This window comes from Mustelus asterias, unplaced genomic scaffold, assembly GCF_964213995.1.
Source record: "Mustelus asterias unplaced genomic scaffold, sMusAst1.hap1.1 HAP1_SCAFFOLD_481, whole genome shotgun sequence".
NCBI classification, from domain to species: domain Eukaryota; kingdom Metazoa; phylum Chordata; class Chondrichthyes; order Carcharhiniformes; family Triakidae; genus Mustelus; species Mustelus asterias.
The window spans coordinates 198795-217920 of record NW_027590433.1 but is presented as its reverse complement, the minus strand read 5'-3'; the positions used below and the strand labels follow the sequence as shown (position 1 = coordinate 217920).

The following is a 19126-nucleotide window of genomic DNA, read 5'->3' as shown; positions in this document are numbered from 1 at the left end:
CAGCTCCCTGCAGTGACCAGGAGAGAAAATAATTGATTTTATTTTCACTCTGTACAAAAGAGAACTGAACCCATCCAGAATAGAGAGTGGGAGAAAAGATTTGTGAAGATATTTCACACTGGGTTTGCCAGGCTGACCAACTCTCTCAGAGAAAATGAAAGGACATCCTTCATGAGTCTGTCGGAGCAGGTGAGCAGTATTGTGTGCGGTGCTGCTGGAACTGTGTGGGTGGGCACGGGCTGGTTGGCAGCCAGAACAGTTGGAAGAGGGTGCTGCACACATCCATCTTATGGGTGAAACAGCGCCCATACACCATGCAGCCTGGCACAGTGGAGTCAAACACGGCACAATCCATTGAAATATGAGCTGGTTGGTCAGTGTGGGAGTTGGTTGCAGGACAGGGAGGAGGGAAAGTGTTCAGGATGAGGATTTACTGCTGCACAGGAACAAGTGAGGAAACGATGTTCCACAGAACATAGTTTCAAATTCCAGCATCCGCAGTAATTTGCTTTGATTCCAAATAAACTTACTGGACTTTAACCTGGTGTTCTGAGACTTCTTACTGTGCAAACTCCGCAGAGACAGTCACCCACCGCTGGAATCGAACCCAGACTCAGTGAGGCAGCAGTGCGAACCACTGTGCCACAGTGAGGGTAGTTTGCCGCAAATTTCGGGTGATAACAATGGGCTGGATGTTGCTCAGAATGTGGAGCACTGCAGCAAAGTACAGACAGACAGAGACAGAGCAGCAAACTGGACTGAGAAATGGAGTTTGCAGACTGGAACTGGCAGCATGAGGAGAGGTTATTTAGTCTAACACTCACAGCAATCTACAACCCACCCCCATTACCGAGACAGTGAGACAGAGATTACAAACACTCACCAACACAGCTCAACTGAAACGTCCCAGGAAAAAGAGGGAATCTGTGGCAGTTCCTGTCCTGATATAGCCCCAGGACTGTCACTCAAACCCCCAACCCGGCCCAGTTCACAGCTCAGCCTCTCAGCTTGCAGCTTCCTGCACCTCGAGCCAACCCTGCCCAGGTGTGGGAGGGTCTGTGGAACCACAGAGTGGGGGGGAGGGGTGACCTCCTGCTGTGCCCCAAATAGTTTCTCCTTCCCCTCCCCCTTGGCTCTCTAAGGTCTGAATGTGGATGTGTTGATGGACATTGCAGAGCCTCACTGAGCTTATCCTGGGTCACCCCCTCCCCCTGGGTTCAGTGTGTTCAGTTCGCTGCTTCTTTCCCTGCTGAACCTTCAGTTAATCAAAAACAGAAAGTGCTGGAAAACCTCAGCAGGTCTGATCGCATCTGTGATCATCCAGACTGGAAGCATTAACTCCATTCTCTCTCCACAGATGCTGTCAGACCTGCTGAGATTTTCCAGCATTTTCTGTTTCAGATTCCAGCATCCGCAGTATTTTGCTTTTATCTTCATTTAAACACGCATTCTTTGATGGCCTTTACCCTCCGTGCTCCTTTCCAGAGCTTCCCACCTTCTGCTATTGTCCCTGACTCCCACATTAACCCTGTCATTCCTTCCCTTTATCCCGCTCACATCCCGCTCGAAACTCAGGCTCAGAGTTTTAGCGCCATCTCCCCCTCCCCCAGCTCCCACATCCCAACACCCGGAATCTCCAGCCCAGCGGTTCCAGTTTGTCTGGTTTGAGTTCAGATTTGCCGCAGCACCGACAGGATTTCACTTCAAACCAGCCGGAACTGACTGCTCACAAATCCCTAAATGTTTCTCCAGCAGCCCGGGCTTGTTAATGTTGTTTAAAGTCAGCGCCCAAATGCAGTTACTCTCCTCAGTTTAAAAAACTTCTCCGTTTAATCCAAAGTATTATTCGCACCAGACATAAACACAAAATTGTGAACGTTACCCACCGCCCCCGCCCCCAACTCCCCCGCCCCTCCCCCTCCTCCCCCCCAACGAGACCCGAGCTGGGGTGTCCCGAGGAAGAGACATCTGTTTCGGGTGTGACAATTCTTCCACATTCTCTGGTTGACATCAAACGGAAAACGCTGGAAATTGCCCCCATTACCGAGACAGTGAGACAGAGATTACAAACACTCACCAACACAGCTCCAGTGAAATGTCCCAGGGAAAAGGGGGAATCTGTGGCTGTTCCTGTCCTGATATCGCCCCAGGACTGTCACTCAAAACCTCAACCCGGCCCAGTTCACAGCAAATTGCTGCTTTTGTCAAAAGGGTCACTTGGACTCGAAACGTCAGCTCTTTTTGTCTCCTTACAGATGCTGCCAGACCTGCTGAGATTTTCCAGCGTTTTCTCTTTTGGCTGGAAATACTCAACAAGTCAGGCAGCCTCTGTGGAGAGAGAAACAGACTGAATGTGACCTGTCATCGGAACTGGGAAATATATTATTTCCCGCAACTGAAAGAGACACTTTACAGCCTTCAGAACAAAACTGAGCTCAACAATTTTACACCACAATCTCTCCCCCCATTGTGTTCTGTGTTTCGTTGCTGCTTTTTTCACCTCATTTCCCACTTGTTTTCTTTACTTTACATTCAGACTATCGCTCACCAGCTATTCACACCTCATCCAGAACATCTTTTGTATCTTTATTTGTCCCATTACCACTCGCTTTGGTCTTGGGCCGTGAAACATTTTGTCAGTTTGCAGATCTTTCATTTTGTTCTTCTCCACCTCCCTTTCTCAATTCTTCAGAGGTCAGTCTTTGACAAAGGGTCATCTGGACTCGAAACGTCAGCACTTTTCTCTCCTGACAAATGCCCGTGACCACTGAAGTGCGTCATGGGCATTCAGCCTCTGATCTTTGGGTAAACATTCTCCAAGGCGGCCTTCAGGACACACGACAGCGCAGAGTCGCTGAGCAGAAACTGATAGCCAAGTTCCGCACACATGAGGACGGCCTAAATCGGGATGTTGGCTTGATGTCACACTATCAGTAACCCCCACAGCTTGCCTCCTGGACTTGCTGGTTGTCCTGTCTGGAGACAATACGAATCTCTTTAACCTGTGCTTAATGCTCCCTCCACTCACATTGTCTGTATCTTTAAGAACTGGTTGGCTGTAGAGATTTGCATTCTAATCAGTATTCTGTAACTTGATTTTGTGTCTCTGTGCACTGTTTGAGAGCAGATTTCCACTCCATCTGACGAAGGAGCAGCGCTCCAAAAGCTAATGGTATTTGCTATCAAATAAACCTGTTGGACTTTAACCTGGTGTTGTTAAAACTGTTACTCTAAATATATCCCCATCGCTCTGGGTGGGAGTGGAATTGATGATTTCTTGACTGTCTGTCTGCACTGCTGCCTCACAGTGCCAGGGACCCGGGTTCAATTCCCAGCTTGGGTCACTGTCTGTGTGGAGTCTGTACGTTCTCCCCGTGTCTGTGTGGGTTCCCTCCGGGTGCTCCAGTTTCCTCCCACCGTCTGAAAGATGCGCTATTGAGGTGCATTGACCCAAACAGGTGCTGGAGTGTGGCGACTCGGGGAATTTCACAGTAACTTCATTGCAGTGTTAATGTAAGCCTTACTTGTGACTAATAAATAAATTTAACTTTTAACTTTAATTTTGTGAACTCATAGAATCGTAGAATCTTACAGTGCAGAAGAAGGCCATTCAGCCCATCGAGTCTGCACCAACCACAATCCCACCCAGGCCCTATCCCCGTAACTCCACATATTTAACCTGCTAATCCTCCTGACACTAGGGTCAATTTAGCATGGCCAGTCAACCTAAGCAGCACATCTTTGGACTGTGGGAGGAAACCGGAGCACCCGGAGGAAACCCACGCAGACACAGGGAGAATATGCAGACTCTGCACAGATAGTGACCCAAGCCAGGAATTGAACTCAGGTACGTGGCGCTGTGAGGCAGTAGTGCTAACCGCTGTGCCACCATGCCGCCCTAATCTCCTTGAACAAATAGTAAATTGTAGAGATTATAAAGTTTGAATTGTAATATCTAATGGTGTAAAGTATCTGGGAGCAGAGTGGATGTGATAAAGGCTGGAATACAGACTGTGGGAATGAGGGTGAAACTGCTGTGCTCAGTGAATGGTTCTTATTGGAGGGAGGGATGTAGCGGGATCTTCCTTGTTACTCCACTTACAGGCCGATGTTTGAGGGTCTGCCGATAGCTGTGAGTGTCTCTCTCTTACAGGCCTTGAAATTTCAAAGGCTGGGGAATGCTGCACTGGGGCAAGTCCACAGGAGAGAGCGCTGAACCAGGCTCACCGTTTATACCTGACCGGTAACCTGATACTTATATCACACAGCCATCCCAAAACCGCCACCAAGGCCTGAGTGATTCTCTCCCTTGTCGGTGGGACAACGGCCACCCTGCACCCACTCCACTCGAGTAGGTCTCCAAGAGAGAGAACAGAGAGACTCTGTTCTTTATCTCCTGACCAGCAGTCTCCTTTGAGTGAGCGGGTTCGAATCACTCAGATCACCCTCGGTTCCAGACTCCGGATTTATGGTAAGGGATATTGAAACTGTGACCTCGTCAGAGTGCACTGATGAGAGAACAAGAGGCAAGACGGACTCCAAACGAGTTTCAAAACTTACAGTGATTTATTTAATAATAAAATCAACCTCTTCAATACCCCACCACACAGGAATAAAACTTATACTTTATACTGCACTATGGGAGAAATGCTAATGGGTACAACGTATTACTGAAGTTTAAAATTACAATACACCACCCCTCCCCTTGCCTCAACCTCTATCCTATCCTCGGGAGCTTCACAAGGTTGGCTGGGATACTCACAATTCTAAAAGGGGTTCCTTTGTGGTCGGCTCAAATGTCTTAGTGCAGGGTCGAAACTGAAGAGAGCTTGGTCCTGCTTGTCTGTGTCACTGCTTGTGATTCTGGAAGAGAGCTTGGTCCTGCTTGTCTGTGTCACTGCTTGCGATTCTGGAAGAGAGCTTGGTCCTGCTTGTCTGTGTCCCTGCTTGCGATTCTGGAAGAGAGCTTGGTCCTGCTTGTCTGTGTCCCTGCTTGCGATTCTGGAAGAGAGCTTGGTCCTGCTTGTCTGTGTCCCTGCTTGTGATTCTGGAAGAGAGCTTGGTCCTGCTTGTCTGTGTCCCTGCTTGTGATTCTGGAAGAGAGCTTGGTTCTGCTTGTTTGACTCTCAGCTCAATTTGACAAAAACACCTTCCCTGCCCCCGTAGGTGATTTTCAAGGACAATGGGGCTTTCGATCACCGGCAGTTTCAGTTTAATTTAGTCAAGTCCACACACAAAAGGCTGGAACTGCCGTGAACCCCCGTGGGTCGTTATTTCAATGTCTTCTGTGGATGGGCCGATTTCTGTGGCCATTGACTCCCTGCTGGTCTGTTTACTGTCCTTTGTCCTTCTGATGATTCGATCACTGGTGCGTCTGCCTTTTTGGCCACTTGCATATTCAGGGGGCTCTCACCTTTTTTTCTCTTAGCACAGTCCACCGACAGGTTATGTTTGTCCTGCCGAACCTTCTGGGAGGTTTTTATCAGCCAGCAGCCAGAGTTGGCCACTTTTAAACTGCTACGACAACGGATCATAGAAATCATAGAAACCCTACAGTGCAGAAGGAGGCCATTCGGCCCATCGAGTCTGCACCGACCACAATCCCACCCAGGCCCTACCCCCACATATTTACCCACTAATCCCTCTAACCTACACATCTCAGGACTCTAAGGGGCAATTTTTAACCTGGCCAATCAACCTAACCCGCACGTCTTTGGACTTTGGATGAATGAACACCGCTCGACAATCATCAGGCAAGACTGTTCTCTTCCTGTGGGGGAGCACTTCAGCAGTCACGGGCATTCAGCCTTGGATCTTCAGGTAAGCGTTCTCCAAGGCGGCCTTCACGACACACGACAGCGCAGAGTCGCTGAGCAGAAACTGAAAGCCAAGTTCCGCACACATGAGGACGGCCGCAACCGGGATGTTGGATTTATGTCACATCATCAGTAACCCCCACAGCTTGCCCCCTGGACTTGCAGAATCTCACTAGCTGTTCTGTCTGGAGACAATACACATCTCTTTAACCTGTGTTTGATGCTCCCTCCACCCACATTGTCTGTACCTTTAAGACCTGGCTGGTTGTAGGGATTCGCATTCTAATCAGTATTCTGTAACTTGATTTTGTGTCTCTGTGCCCTGTTTGAGAGCAGATTTCCACTCCATCTGACGAAGGAGCAGCGCTCCGAAAGCTTATGGTATTTGCTACCAAATAAACTTGTTGGACTTTAACCTGGTGTTGTGAGACTTCTTACAGGAGGGGAAACAGCAGCAGTGCAGTCTGCGCAAAAGCTGTGTTCAGCCCAGTCCAATGCCGGCATCTCCACATCACTTTTAAACTGTCAGGTTTCTCCTGAGTCGGGTACACCTGTTCGGGTACACTGAGCGAGAATTCAGCATGGCCAATGCACCTAACCATAATGGTATTTGCTACCAAATAAAGCTGTTGGACTTTAACCTGGTGTTGTGAGACCTCTTACCGTGTTCACCCCAGTCCAACGCTGGCATCTCCACATCATCCCCTCCTGTCCACCAGAGGTCGCTGTAGGCCTCCCAGCTGCTGCTCCTCCCAGTGTCACCTCTTGCCCACTCCAGCCCCTCCAGTACACCTCACTGGAGCCCCAGGCCATTCTTGCCATCCTGCCAGGTCTCGGGTACTGAGGCCAGTAGTAAAGTTTATTTATGAGTCACAAGTAGGTTTACATTCACACTGTAATGAAGTTACTGTGAAAATCCCCGAGTCGCCACACTCCGGCACCTGTTCGGGTACACTGAGGGAGAATTCAGCTTGGCCAATGCACCTAACCAGCACATCTTTTGGACTGTGGGAGGAAACCGGAGCACCCGGAGGAAATCCACAGACACGGGGAAAATGTGCACAGTGACCCAAGCCGGGAATCAAATCCAAATCCCTGGCACTGTGAGGCAGCAGTGCGAACCACTGGGCCACTGTACCGCCCAGTGCTCTGAGGTTAAGTTTCTTCTTCAAACCTAAGAAGATTCAGTGTCACATCAGGGCGGGGAAAAGGGAGTCCATTGGCTTCAGATGGATAATGGTAAAAGTTAATATCCCAATTTATTCACTTTATTCCTTCAAGCTGAGGTTTACAAAGTGAGAATTCCGCTGTTTATAGCAGTGAGGAAATAAGCAATGACACTGATCCTATATTTAAATTAGTCTGTAATACACCTCAATTTCACACAGGTTAACAGTTTTCAAGCATTTGGAACCCCAAATGTCTGCTGATGTGTCATCCAGAGCTGTTTCCCTGGCAGTTTGTGTCAGTAGCAGGCTGCCGTTACCATCCACTCTTGGGCAGGGTGAGGAGACAGCTCCAACACCGACCTCAGCTGGAATGGGGATTGAACCATACATTAGTCCGCAGGCCAGCAATGCTGCAGGAATTGCAAAGGGGCTGCACAGAGGTCCAGAATTAGAAGAGGGGGTTGTGGAGATGGAGGAAGCGTCTGCAAGACATGGGGACATTTTGGATTATCTCAAAATTACAGAGTGTGGGAGACCAGTCAGGAATGTGTTGAAATTGTCAAGTCTGGCAGTAATGTGTGGATGTGGGATTCAGCAGCAGATGAAGGGCTGCACGGTGGAACAGTGGTTAGCACTGCTGCCTGACAGCAGTGGGTTTCTGTGTACGTTCTCCCTGTGTCTGAGTTCCCTCTGGGTGCTTCCGTTTCCTCCTACATTCCAAAGATGTGCAGGTTAGGTGGATTGGCCATGTTAAATTATCTGTTAGCGTCCAAAGATGTGTACGTTAGGGGGTTAGCAGGGTAAATGCACAACGGTACAGGGCCCATCGAGTCTGCACCGACTCTCCAACAGAGCATCTTACCCAGGCCCTATCCCCGTAGCCCCACATATTCATCCTGCTATTCCACTGTGTTACCTGTTCATCACACTAGGGACCAGAGTCTGAGGTTATAAATGGGTGAGTTTACTCCAATAGTAATTCTTTCGACATCTGACAAGTTTACAGCTATTAACATCCTGCCTATCAAATAGCTCCAGCCTACATATGAGAGAACCAACATTCAGAGCTTTCAAATCCTTATCCTGAAGTTACAAAACAGACTTTAGTCCTCGGCCTGCTGATACATCGGCACATTCACACAGGGGTGGATTGGACTGTGATCTGTTTATTATTCATCTTTAGTTCAATACAGTTTCTGAGTGATTTAAATTTAAAACAAGGCCTGCAGGCGTGAAGATTTATTGACACATGAATGAGAGATGCTGTGGGGCATTCTCCAAGTCCAACAGGGCTGATTTACATCAGAAAAACTCCAACTATCAGTATAAACGTTATTTAGTTGGGATGTAATTAACAGCAGCAATAACAGCAGAATCACACCCCTGTGATCACTGGTGAACTCGCTGGTGTCTCACCAGGTTGTGTGACTGGGTGAATCTCTTTCCACACATCGAACAAGTGAACGGCTTCTCCTCACTGTGAACTTGTTGGTGTCTCAGCAGAATGGATGACCGGGTGAATCCTTTCCCACACTCAGTGCAGGTGAACGGTTTGTCCTCAGAGTGATTTCACTGGTGTGCGAGCAGACGTTTTCTCACAGTCAGAACATTTGAATGGTCTCTCATTTGTGTGAACAAGTTGGTGTGAAGTGAGAGAGGATAAACAAGTGAATCCCTTCCCACACACAGGGCAGGTGAACGGTCTCTCCCCACTGTGAATTCGCTGGTGTACAGTGAGGTCGCCTGATCGCCTGAAGCCAGTCCCGCAGTGAGAACACGTGAACGGTCTCTCGTCAGAGTGAACACGTTGATGGCATCGCAGTTCCTCAGAACTTTTGTAGCCCTTCCCGCAGTCTGGACATTTAACCGGTCTCTCTTCACTGTGAACTCGTTGGTGTTTCTGCAGGTTGGATGATCAGTTAAATCCCTTCCCACATTCAGAGCAGGTGAATGGCCTCTCTCCAGTGTGAATGCGCTCATGTGCCACAAGATGGAATGATGTCCTGAACCCCTTCTGGCAGTGGGAGCAGCTGAACGGTGTGGAACCGGTGTGAATGTACTGGTGCTCCCGCAGTGTGCGTGGAGTTTTAAAACTCTTTCCACACTCAGTGCATTTAAACTCTCTCCTGTCGGTGTGAACTCGCTGGTGTCTCTGCAGGGCAGAGAAATCTGTGAATCCCTTCCCACACACGGAGCAGGTGAATGGCCTCTCCCCTGTGTGAGTGTGCCAATGCATCAGCAGGGCCGATGACTGAGTAAATCCTTTTCCACATTTGGAGCAGGTGAACTGCCTCTCCCTGCTGTGAATGCGCTGGTGTATCAACAGGCCAGCTGACTGAGTGAATCCCTTCCCACACACAGGGCAGGTAAAAGGTCTCTCTCCAGTGTGAGTGCGTCGGTGATTTTCCAGGCCAACTGGGTAATTGAATCCTTTCCCACAGTCTCCACATTTATACGGTCTCTCCCTGATGTGACTGCGCTTGTGTCTTGACAGGCCAGACGATCGTTTGAAGCCTTGTCCACACACAGAACATGTGTATGGTTTCTCCCCACTGTGAATGGTGCTTTTTTCTTCCATGTTTAATGGCCTATGATATTTAGATCCTGATGAATCAAAGCTCTCTGTCAGATCTTGATGTGATCCTTGATTTACAATTGTCTGTAATTCCTCACCTTCTAATCCCCTGAAAAATGAATTGAAAACAGAAAGAGGGAAACATGAGAGACAAGCCATAAATATACAAAGACAAAATGTGAAACTGAGTTGATCTAATCTGGTAAATTGTGGGATTGGGACTAGGACATAGTGGATATGAAAGCTGCTGGATTGTGACAAAGCCTCAAACTGTTTACCAATGCACTGAGGGAAAGGAACCCTCCACCTCTTCAGAGCCTACAACAAGAATCCAGCCTTTGTGCGTGAAGAGGGAGAGGTCGGGAGGAGGGTGACGGAGAGAGACTTTATACATCAGCAACTCAACCAGGATTTTGGCAGAATCTCCTCAACCCACAATCTTTCCCACCTGGAAGTACCAGAGCAGCTGGGACATGGGAAAACCACACAACTCCCTGACTTGGACAAATATCACTGTCCCTTCAATGTGACTGGGTTCAAATTCTAATACTCTTGCATTGTGGGAGCACCTTTACTATATGGACTGCAGAGGTTCAAGAAGAAGGCCAACTATCACCATCACAAAGGACAAGTGGCGATTGGCAACACATGACTGTCTGTGATAGTAATTCATTACAGATACCTGGGCCTTGTCAGTAATGTCCACTTCCAAAGAATTTTTTGTATATTGCAAATCTGTATGAAACCTGCAAGTTCATAAGATATCGGAGCAGAATTAGGCCATTCGGCCCCTCGGGTCCGCTCTGCCATTCAATCATGGCTGATATGCTTCTCATCCCCATTTCCTGCCTTCTCCCCATAACCTTTCAACCCATTACCAATTAAAAATCTGTCCAACTCCTCCTTAAATTACTCACTGCCCAGCATCCACCGCACTTTGGGGTAGCAAATTCCGCAGATGAAAGGAAAACAAAGAAACAAAACCAATGACCACAACAATCCAGGAGGACAAGGACAGTGGACAGATGGGAAAACCACCACCTGGAAGTCCCCCTCCAAGCCACTCAGCATCTTGACTTGGAAATATGTCACTGTTCCTTCAATGTCATTGGATCAACATCCTGGAATTCCCTCCCCAACAACACTGTGGATGTACCTACGCCACATAGACTGCAGCGATTCAAGAAGGCAGCTCACCACCAGCTTTTCAAAGGCAATTAAGAATGGGCAATAAATGCTCGTCTAGCCAACGACTAGAATCAATTGAATGATTTAAAAAATGACTTGGAATATCCATGAGAAAACAATCCTGACAGTTACTCAAATAAATACTTCACTCAGTCACACCAGCTTCTGAGTTTACATTTGACTGAAGTGGTTGGATTTTGCTGCTGTTTGTGGAAAACTTTGGGGCATTTGCCCAGTTCATTACACAAACTAGCCTCCCATCCATTGACTCCATCTACACTTCCCGCTGCCTCGGAAAAGCAGCCAACATAATCGAGAATGTCACACACCCCGGACATACTCTCTTCAACCTTCTTCCACCAAGAAAAAGATACAAAAGTCTGAGATCATGTACCAACCGATTCAAGAACACCTTCTTCTCTGCTGCCATCAGACTTTTGAATAGACCTACTTCTCATTAATTTGATCTTTCTCTACAGCCCAACTGTGACTGTAATACTACATTCTGCACTCTCTCCTTTCCTTCCCTATGTACAGTATGCTTTGTCTGTATAGTGCACAAGGAATAATGCTTTTCACTGTACACTAATACATGTGACAATAATAAATCAAATCAAAAAAGAACCCCACGCACTCCGGACACACTCTCTTCCACCTTCTTCCATTGGGAAATAGGATACAAAAGTCTGAGATCAGGTACCAACTGACTCAAAAACAGCTTAATCCCTGCTGCCATCAGACTTTTGAATGGAGCTGCCTTATATTAAGTTGATCTTTTGCTACACCCTAGATATGACTGTAACACTACATTCTGCACCCTTTTCTTTCCTTCTCTCCTATCTGCTCTATGAATGGAATGCTTTGTCTGTACAGTGCGCAAGAAATAATAATTTTCACTGTAAACCATAACATGTGACAATAATAAATCAAAATTATCCACCAGTTCCCACTTCTGTTCTTTCTGATGAATGAAGGATCTGTGCACAGCTTTTTCGACCTTCCTCCCAATCTCCACATCACAGCAAAAATATCACCGGTCAATAATAACGACTTTCAATGACGGAGGGTTTACCCAGCATTCGCCGCGGTGGTGAATGCCCTCTATTTACACCAGAGGAAGGTACTGCGCAGCCGTCTTATCACCCAGTATTGGGGCATGCGCACTGTCAGTCATGGCGATGGGGTGAGTTTCTCTTTTTGTCTCTTTGCCACGGGGAAGGAAGCGGAAACTCTGAGGGAGCGATGGAGCCGGCTCTGGAGAAGAAGAGTTTCTAAACACCTGGCGGGCGCCTCAAACCCCGATTGAGATTTGTGTTTGCAGCTCCGGATCTTTTTTCCCCCCGAAACCCAAGTCCAGTCTAACGGCCACCATCTTGGATCAGCGAGAGGCGCATGCGCCAGGGTCTTCATGACGCAACAGTGAGGGCGGGGCTTAGGTTTTACAGTTCCTCCCGGGTCCCAGTTTCCAGCACATCAGCGTGAATATTATTGATGAGTGTCAGAAGGAGGTTTACATTGACACTACAATGAAGTTACTGTGAAAATCCCCCAGTCGCCACACTCCGACACCTGTTCAGGTACACAGAGAGAATTTAGCATGGCCAGTGCACCTAACCAGCACATCTTTCGGACTGTGGGAGGAAACCTGAGCACCTGAAGGAAACCCACACAGACACAGGGATAATCTGCAAACTCTACACAGACAGTGACCCAATCCGGGAACTGAAGCCAGGTCTAACCACTGTGTTACCGTGCCTCCCACCAAACTGGGCAACAGGTGTCTAAACAGTTTCACCCGCTTCCAGCCTGCAGCTGATGTTTACAGGAGTCCATGAACCATGTACATATTCAGTGTGAGAGGTTGCTGTCCCTGAAGGAGCTGCTTCTCCACTTTTAGTTACACTTCTATTCTGCCCCACGCTCCTAATCATTGGCTGCCCATGTGGAGGAGGCTTGGGAGGTCAGAGGATCTTTTCCTGGACCTGCTCTTGGGGCTGGTTAAAACAGTGATTTGTAGATCAACATGGGGTCACTTAGCTGTTGGCTGCTCTTCCGTGGTCTTGTCCATGCTCTTGTGGTCCTGGAGAAGAATCGTGCAGTGTTGACTGGAACACTCGAAAACTCCACAACTCAGGGTACAGAGTGTCTCATAGACACTGGAAACAAAGTTCTGGTTTAGTTGAGATGGAAGTTTGATTGGACCACAAGATTGGGGAAACAAAAGATAAAAGAATATTCCATAGAAACTAGAATTGTCTGTTCTGAATTTCTGTCCTGTGCTGACAACGATACTGACTCTGTCAATGTCTTTTACAAGGTCCACAAGGGCGATGAATTGCAGATGGGAAACTGAAACCAAACATCACATCAAGAGCTGACAGAGTCCCTCAATTCATCAGGACCTGAATATCATCAACCTTTAAATGTGGAAGGAGAAATGTTTTTCTGTTTTGGCGATGAGGAAAGATTTCAAACATCACTGTGACTGGAAAAGCACCAAGACTTACACACACACCCAAGTGAGAGTGTTCCAGTCAACTGACTGTGGAAAGAGCTTTAACCAGTTACACAGCCTGATTGTTTTTAAAAATCTCACTATTCACAGCAGAGAGCCAAAGGATGAGAAGATCTTGGAGCAGAATTAGGCCATTGGGCCCATTGAGTCTGCTCCACTATTCACTGATCTGATATAATCCTGAACTCCACTTTCCTGCCTTAACCCCATGACTCTTGATTCCCTTACTGAGAAATAATACACAAGTTCTTTGTGTGGACAAGGCTTGAACAGATTGTTTAACCTAGAGAGACACAAGGACACCTGTACCATGGAGAAACCATGCAAATGTGGGGACTGTGGGAAGGGATTCAGTTACCCATCGCTGCTGGAAATACATCGCCGCGGTCACACTGGGGAGAGACCATTCACCTGCTCTCTGTGTGGGAAGGGATTCATTCAGTCATCCCACCTGCTGACCCACCAGCAAATTCACATTGAAGAGAGGCTTTTTAACCACTCTGACAGCGATAACAACTCTAAAAGCTCTGAGGACCTGGTCAAGCACCAGATTGTTCACATTGCAAGACAGTTCAGTTGCTCTCACTGTGGGAAGCTGTTTAAACGATCACAGAACCTCATTGAACACGAACGCACTCACACTGGGGAGAGGCCATTCACCTGCTGTGTGTGTGGGAAGGGATTCACACGATTATCCCACCTCGCTACACACCGACTGGTTCACACTGATAACAGACCTTTCAAATGTTCCGAATGTGAGAAGAGTCATAAAACCACAACTGATCTGCTGATACACCAGCGAGTTCACAACAAGGAGAGGCCATTCAGATGTACAGTGTGTGGGAAGGGATTCACTCTGTTATCCAGCCTCCAGAAACACCAGCGAGTTCACATTGGGGAGAGGTCGTTCACCTGCTCCTTGTGTGGAAAAGGATTCATTTATTTAAGCAGCCTCAGATCACACCAACTTGTTCACTCGGATAAGAAACCTTTCAAATGTTCTGAATGTGAGAAGAGCTTTAAGACCTCCAGTATTCTGCTTAGGCACCAACAAGTTCACTCCGGGGAGAGACCGTTCACCTGCTCTGACTGTAGAAAGGGATTCACTCGCTCATCCAACCTGCGAACACACCAGCACATTCACACCGGGGAGAAACCATTCACCTGCTCTGACTGTGGAAAGGGATTCACTCGCTCATCCAACCTGCGAACACACCAGCACATTCACACCGGGGAGAAACCGTTCACTTGCTCTGAGTGCGGGAAGGGATTTTCTCACTCATCCCACCTGCTGAGACACCAACACACTCACAATGGAGAGAGACCGTTCACCTTCTCTGAGTGTGAGATGGGATTCACTCAGTCAACCCATCTTCTAACACACCAGCAAATTGACAAGTGTCTGGGGGAATTGGATTCTGCTGTTAATCACATCCAGGACTGAACAGTCTTCATTCTGACAGTTGGGGTGTGTTTTCGCTGATGTTAGTGATCGCTATAACTGGGCTGGAGTTTAATTCTCTGGATAAATGTCAAATTAACTAATATTATTTCAGACACAAAGCTGGGACCTTCATTTCTCCAGGACAAGAAAAGATTAATCAATGTCTTGTTACTAATTGCTGCATTTTTGTGGCCCTTTTCTCCTTTCTAACTCTGGATTATTTCAGTTTTCATACCTTCAGTTACTCTCCTGGGCAAGTTCCAACTCCCCACACCTTCCAGAGTGTCTTTCCTGGCCTTGGAATCCATGGAAGGCATCAGTAACACATCCGCGATCACCAAACACAAATCACAGTTCTTTGCACTGATCCACTTCTTTCCCCAGTCATTCAGGATGGTGATGTTTTTGGAGCTGTGATTTGTTTAATTGTCCCCCACCATTCACGACTGGATGTGGGGGGACTGCAGCTCTGATCTGATCCGTTGTTTGTGGGATCGCTTGGTCCTGCCTGGAACATTCTGCTTCTGCTGTTCAGCGTGCTTATAGTCCCATGTTACAGGTTGGAACCTCAGTTTTAGGGTGCCCAGTGCTGCTCCTGACTTGTTCTCCTACACTCCATGTTGAACTAGGGGAGGTGATGACTGTTGGTATTATTGCTGAACTATTAATCCAGAAACTCAGCTAATGATTTGGGGACCAGGCTTCGAATCCTGCCACATCGGTTGGTGGAATTTGAATTCAATGAAAAAAATCTGGAATTAAGAATTTATTGATGACCATAAAACCATTGTTGATTATCGTAAAAAAAACCCATCAGGTTCACTCATGCCCTTTAGGGAAGGAAATCTGCTCTCCTTACCCGGTCTGGCCTACATGTGACTCCCTCTGAAATGGCCTCGCAAGTCACTCAGTTCAAGGGCAACAAGGACTGGGCCATAAATGCTGGCCATCCAGCAATGCCCATTTCCCACGAATGAATAAAAAAGAATTTCAAGTTGAGGACTCCCAGGATGACTCACTTGCACTGTACACCTCTGTGCTGCTCCCTCTACTCAGGTTTGAACTGCTGGTAGGACAGAACATTTTGGCAGGAAGAATAAAAGGGAAGCAGATTATCTAAATGGTGAGAGATTGTAGAGCTCTGAGACGCAGAGGGATCTGGGTGTTCTAGAGATTGAATAAACTGGGATTGTTCTCCCTGGAAAGACGGAGGCTGAGGTGCGACCTGATAGACGTTTATAAAATTATGAGGGGTGTGGATAGGGTGAACAGTTGGGAGATTTTTGCCAGGGCAGAAATGACAATTACAAGGGGCACAAGCTCAAGATAAGGGGGAAAGGTTCAGTGCAGATGTTGGGGGAAGTCTTTTTACACAGAGGGTGATGGGGGCCTGGAATGCGCTGCCAAGTGAGGTGGTTGAGGCAGACACGTTAGTGACATTTAAGACTTATCTGGATAGACACATGAACAGACGGGAATAGAGGGATATAAGCGGTTGGTCTCGATAGGACAATGTGATCAGCGTTGGCCGAAGGGCCTGTTCCTGTGCTGTTCTTTGTTTTTTGCATGAATCACAAACAGCTAGTAAGCAGGTAAAGCAAGTAATTAGGAAAGCTAGCATTTGAGGGGGTAATTGATGACATAAATATGGAGGTTATGCTTCAGTTATCCAGAGCACCAGTGAGACCACATCTGGAGTACAGTGTACAGTATTGGTCATCTTGTTTAAGCAAGGATGTAAATGCATTGGAAGCAGTCGATTGACCAGACTAATGTCAGAAATGTGTGGATTATGGGTAAAGCTTGGACAGGCTAGGTTTGTGTCTGCTGGAGTTTAAAGATAAATTTGATCAAAACATAGAAGATCCTGAAGAGTCTTGACAGGTTGATGTGGAGAGGATGTTTCCTCTTGTGTGAGAATCTAGAGCTAGGGGTCCCTGTTTAAAAATAAGGGTTCGCACATTTAAAACGGAGATGAGGTGAAATATTTTCTTTCAGAGGGTCGTGAACCTCTTCTGAAAAGACGGTGGAAGCAGAGTCTTTGAATATTTTTACGACAGATGTCGATAGATTCTTGGCAAGCAAGTGGGTGATAGATTATTGGGGGTAGGCAGGATGCAGATTTAAGGTTACTATCAGATCAGCCCTGATCTGATTAAATGGTGGAGCAGAATCGAGGGACCAAATCGCCGAATCCTGCTCCTTGTTCCTGTGAGACATTGGCAGTAAGATATGATTCAAAGTATGACTGTGTCAGCCTGTTGCTTGACTGGACTGTTCGACTGTAGGAATGGTCATATTTAATAGTTTGTAGCTTAGTTATGTGTAATAATCAAGTAATTGAAGCTTATTAATCAATTAATCTGCTGTGATATTCTGCTTAATTGTAATATATTCGTTTCATGTAACTGGCTTTGTCTGTAACTGCGTTCTTATTTGACAAGTGAAATACATCACATGACCCTAGGTCGGTGTAAAGCTACACTTTTATAGTTTAATTACAGAGTGCTGTGGATCCCATCAACTCTGGATGAGCTAAGGTCTGGAACTGTTAACCCCTGTGTCTCACAGCTTGCCTCCTGGACTTGCAGAATCTCACTGGCTGTCCTGTCTGGAGACAATACACATCTCTTTAACCTGTGCTTAATGCTCCCTCCACTCACATTGTCTGTATCTTTAAGACCTGGTTGGCTGTAGAGATTCGCAATCTAATCAGTATTCTGAAACTTGATTTTGTGTCTCTGTGCCCTGTTTGAGAGCACATTTCCACTCCATCTGATGAAGGAGTAGTACTCTGAAAGCTAATGGCATTTGCTACCAAATAAACCTGTTGGACCTTAACCTGGTGTTGTTAAAACTCTTACTGCAGTCACTACAAAAACCAGCAAGTAGTTTCTTTAATCAAAATATACTGATAGTCACCTGCCCCAATGAGAACTATAAAAGTTCGACACATCAATGAGACATTTGAGACAATAAACCCAAATGTTAACCATTGGGATTTGACACCATAAACTTGCTTATTTCAAATAAGTGGACAAAGAAGATATCTTTAGGTCTCCATTATCTCAATATACAGCCATAAAATTTAATGAAATCACAGAAAAGGCATGTGGGGCAAACTCCGGAAGTAACTGACACATTAGAGCGCCAGTCAGGAAATTGCAGGAAATGGTCAGTAAACCAATCAGAAACTGATTACACACCACCTAAATAAATCAGGGACTGATCATGGTGAACCAGAGTTCAGGAACACCATTGATCGTGCACAGGGGCTGTGTCTAGAAAGGGTTAATAAGCATCAGCTTTCAGCTGCCCAGTTCACAGCTCAGAGAAGCTGAGCAGGAAGAAGGTAGACAACAGTCAACAGAACAAGAAACAGTGCCGCAGTCGGCTGGAAGTTGTGAGCCAGCGTTACAAAGTGAACTGACTGCTTCCACTGCCTTGGTTAAGTTTTGCATTTTGTACTTATGTGATTAACTTAGTAAATTCTGTAAAGCTTGGAACAATATTTGTACTAAGTGTGGTCTTGTAGCTCGTTAAAAATGAAAGTCCCTTTTAAATCAGATCTCCCAACTGAGTCCAACAATTGTAATTGACGTTAAGTCTTATATTTATGTTTAGGTGAACCCAGGTCTTACAGAAAATCTCTGCTAAATTTGGCACAAGCCCCCAGCTGTGAGCCAGGAAATCTTTGCAGGATTGTCTTGGGAACAGTGTGCTGTTGTCATTTCTGGAACCTAGGTCAATGTGGGGTGATCTGTGTAGTTTTATCATTGACTTTTCTGTAGCAATTTGACACAACTGAATGGCTTGCTCAGGATAGAGAGCTCTGAATCTATGATATTATCTCTGTTCTCCAGAACAAGTAACTATATTCTGTCTGAAACGACAAGATTCAATATTTAGAGTCAACAATATAAACAAGGAAACACATCAGGGCCCAATACTCCAGCTGGATATTGACAGGATAAAGTCTGTTATCTAACATCCCGAGAGGACAGAACAGAGAAAGATCCCAAATGTAAGAAATCCTCCAATTATTTGTGAATATCTTTCAAATGCTGACAGGTTCCAAATCCCAGTTTCCATTACATTGAAATCAATGAAAGATGGAATATAGATAGTTGGACTGAAAGCAGTGCGGGGCCCACTTGTACTGAGACACCAAGTCCAAGGACCATTTACACGGAAACACAAAATCCAGGGACCACTTACACCGAGACACCAAATCCAGGGGAGCAATTGCACTTCGAAGTTGATTTATCGGGTCGAGGTTGTTTGCAATAAATCCCCAATTTTCAATTAAGATTTATCTATCTGGCCAGAATGAATATTTTAATTGGTAAATTCAGAAGATTTATTTACCATTAAAAGGTTAAAAAGTTAGAAAGATAAAAAACAAAGTTCGAATTAACA

The 19126-nt window shown here is 46.4% G+C and overlaps 1 protein-coding gene across 1 annotated transcript; it reads right to left on the bottom strand.

Moving 5' to 3' along the window:
- Positions 1–8111: 8111 nt before the first annotated feature.
- Positions 8112–12193, bottom strand: LOC144486829 (uncharacterized). The gene is made up of 2 exons (XM_078204853.1): positions 12028–12193; positions 8112–9669 (listed from the first exon to the last, which is right to left on the bottom strand). The coding sequence occupies exons 1-2, from the start codon at positions 12156–12158 to the stop codon at positions 8901–8903; spliced, it is 900 nt and encodes a 299-aa protein (XP_078060979.1). The 5' UTR covers positions 12159–12193; the 3' UTR covers positions 8112–8900.
- Between the last annotated feature and the right edge of the window lie 6933 nt (positions 12194–19126).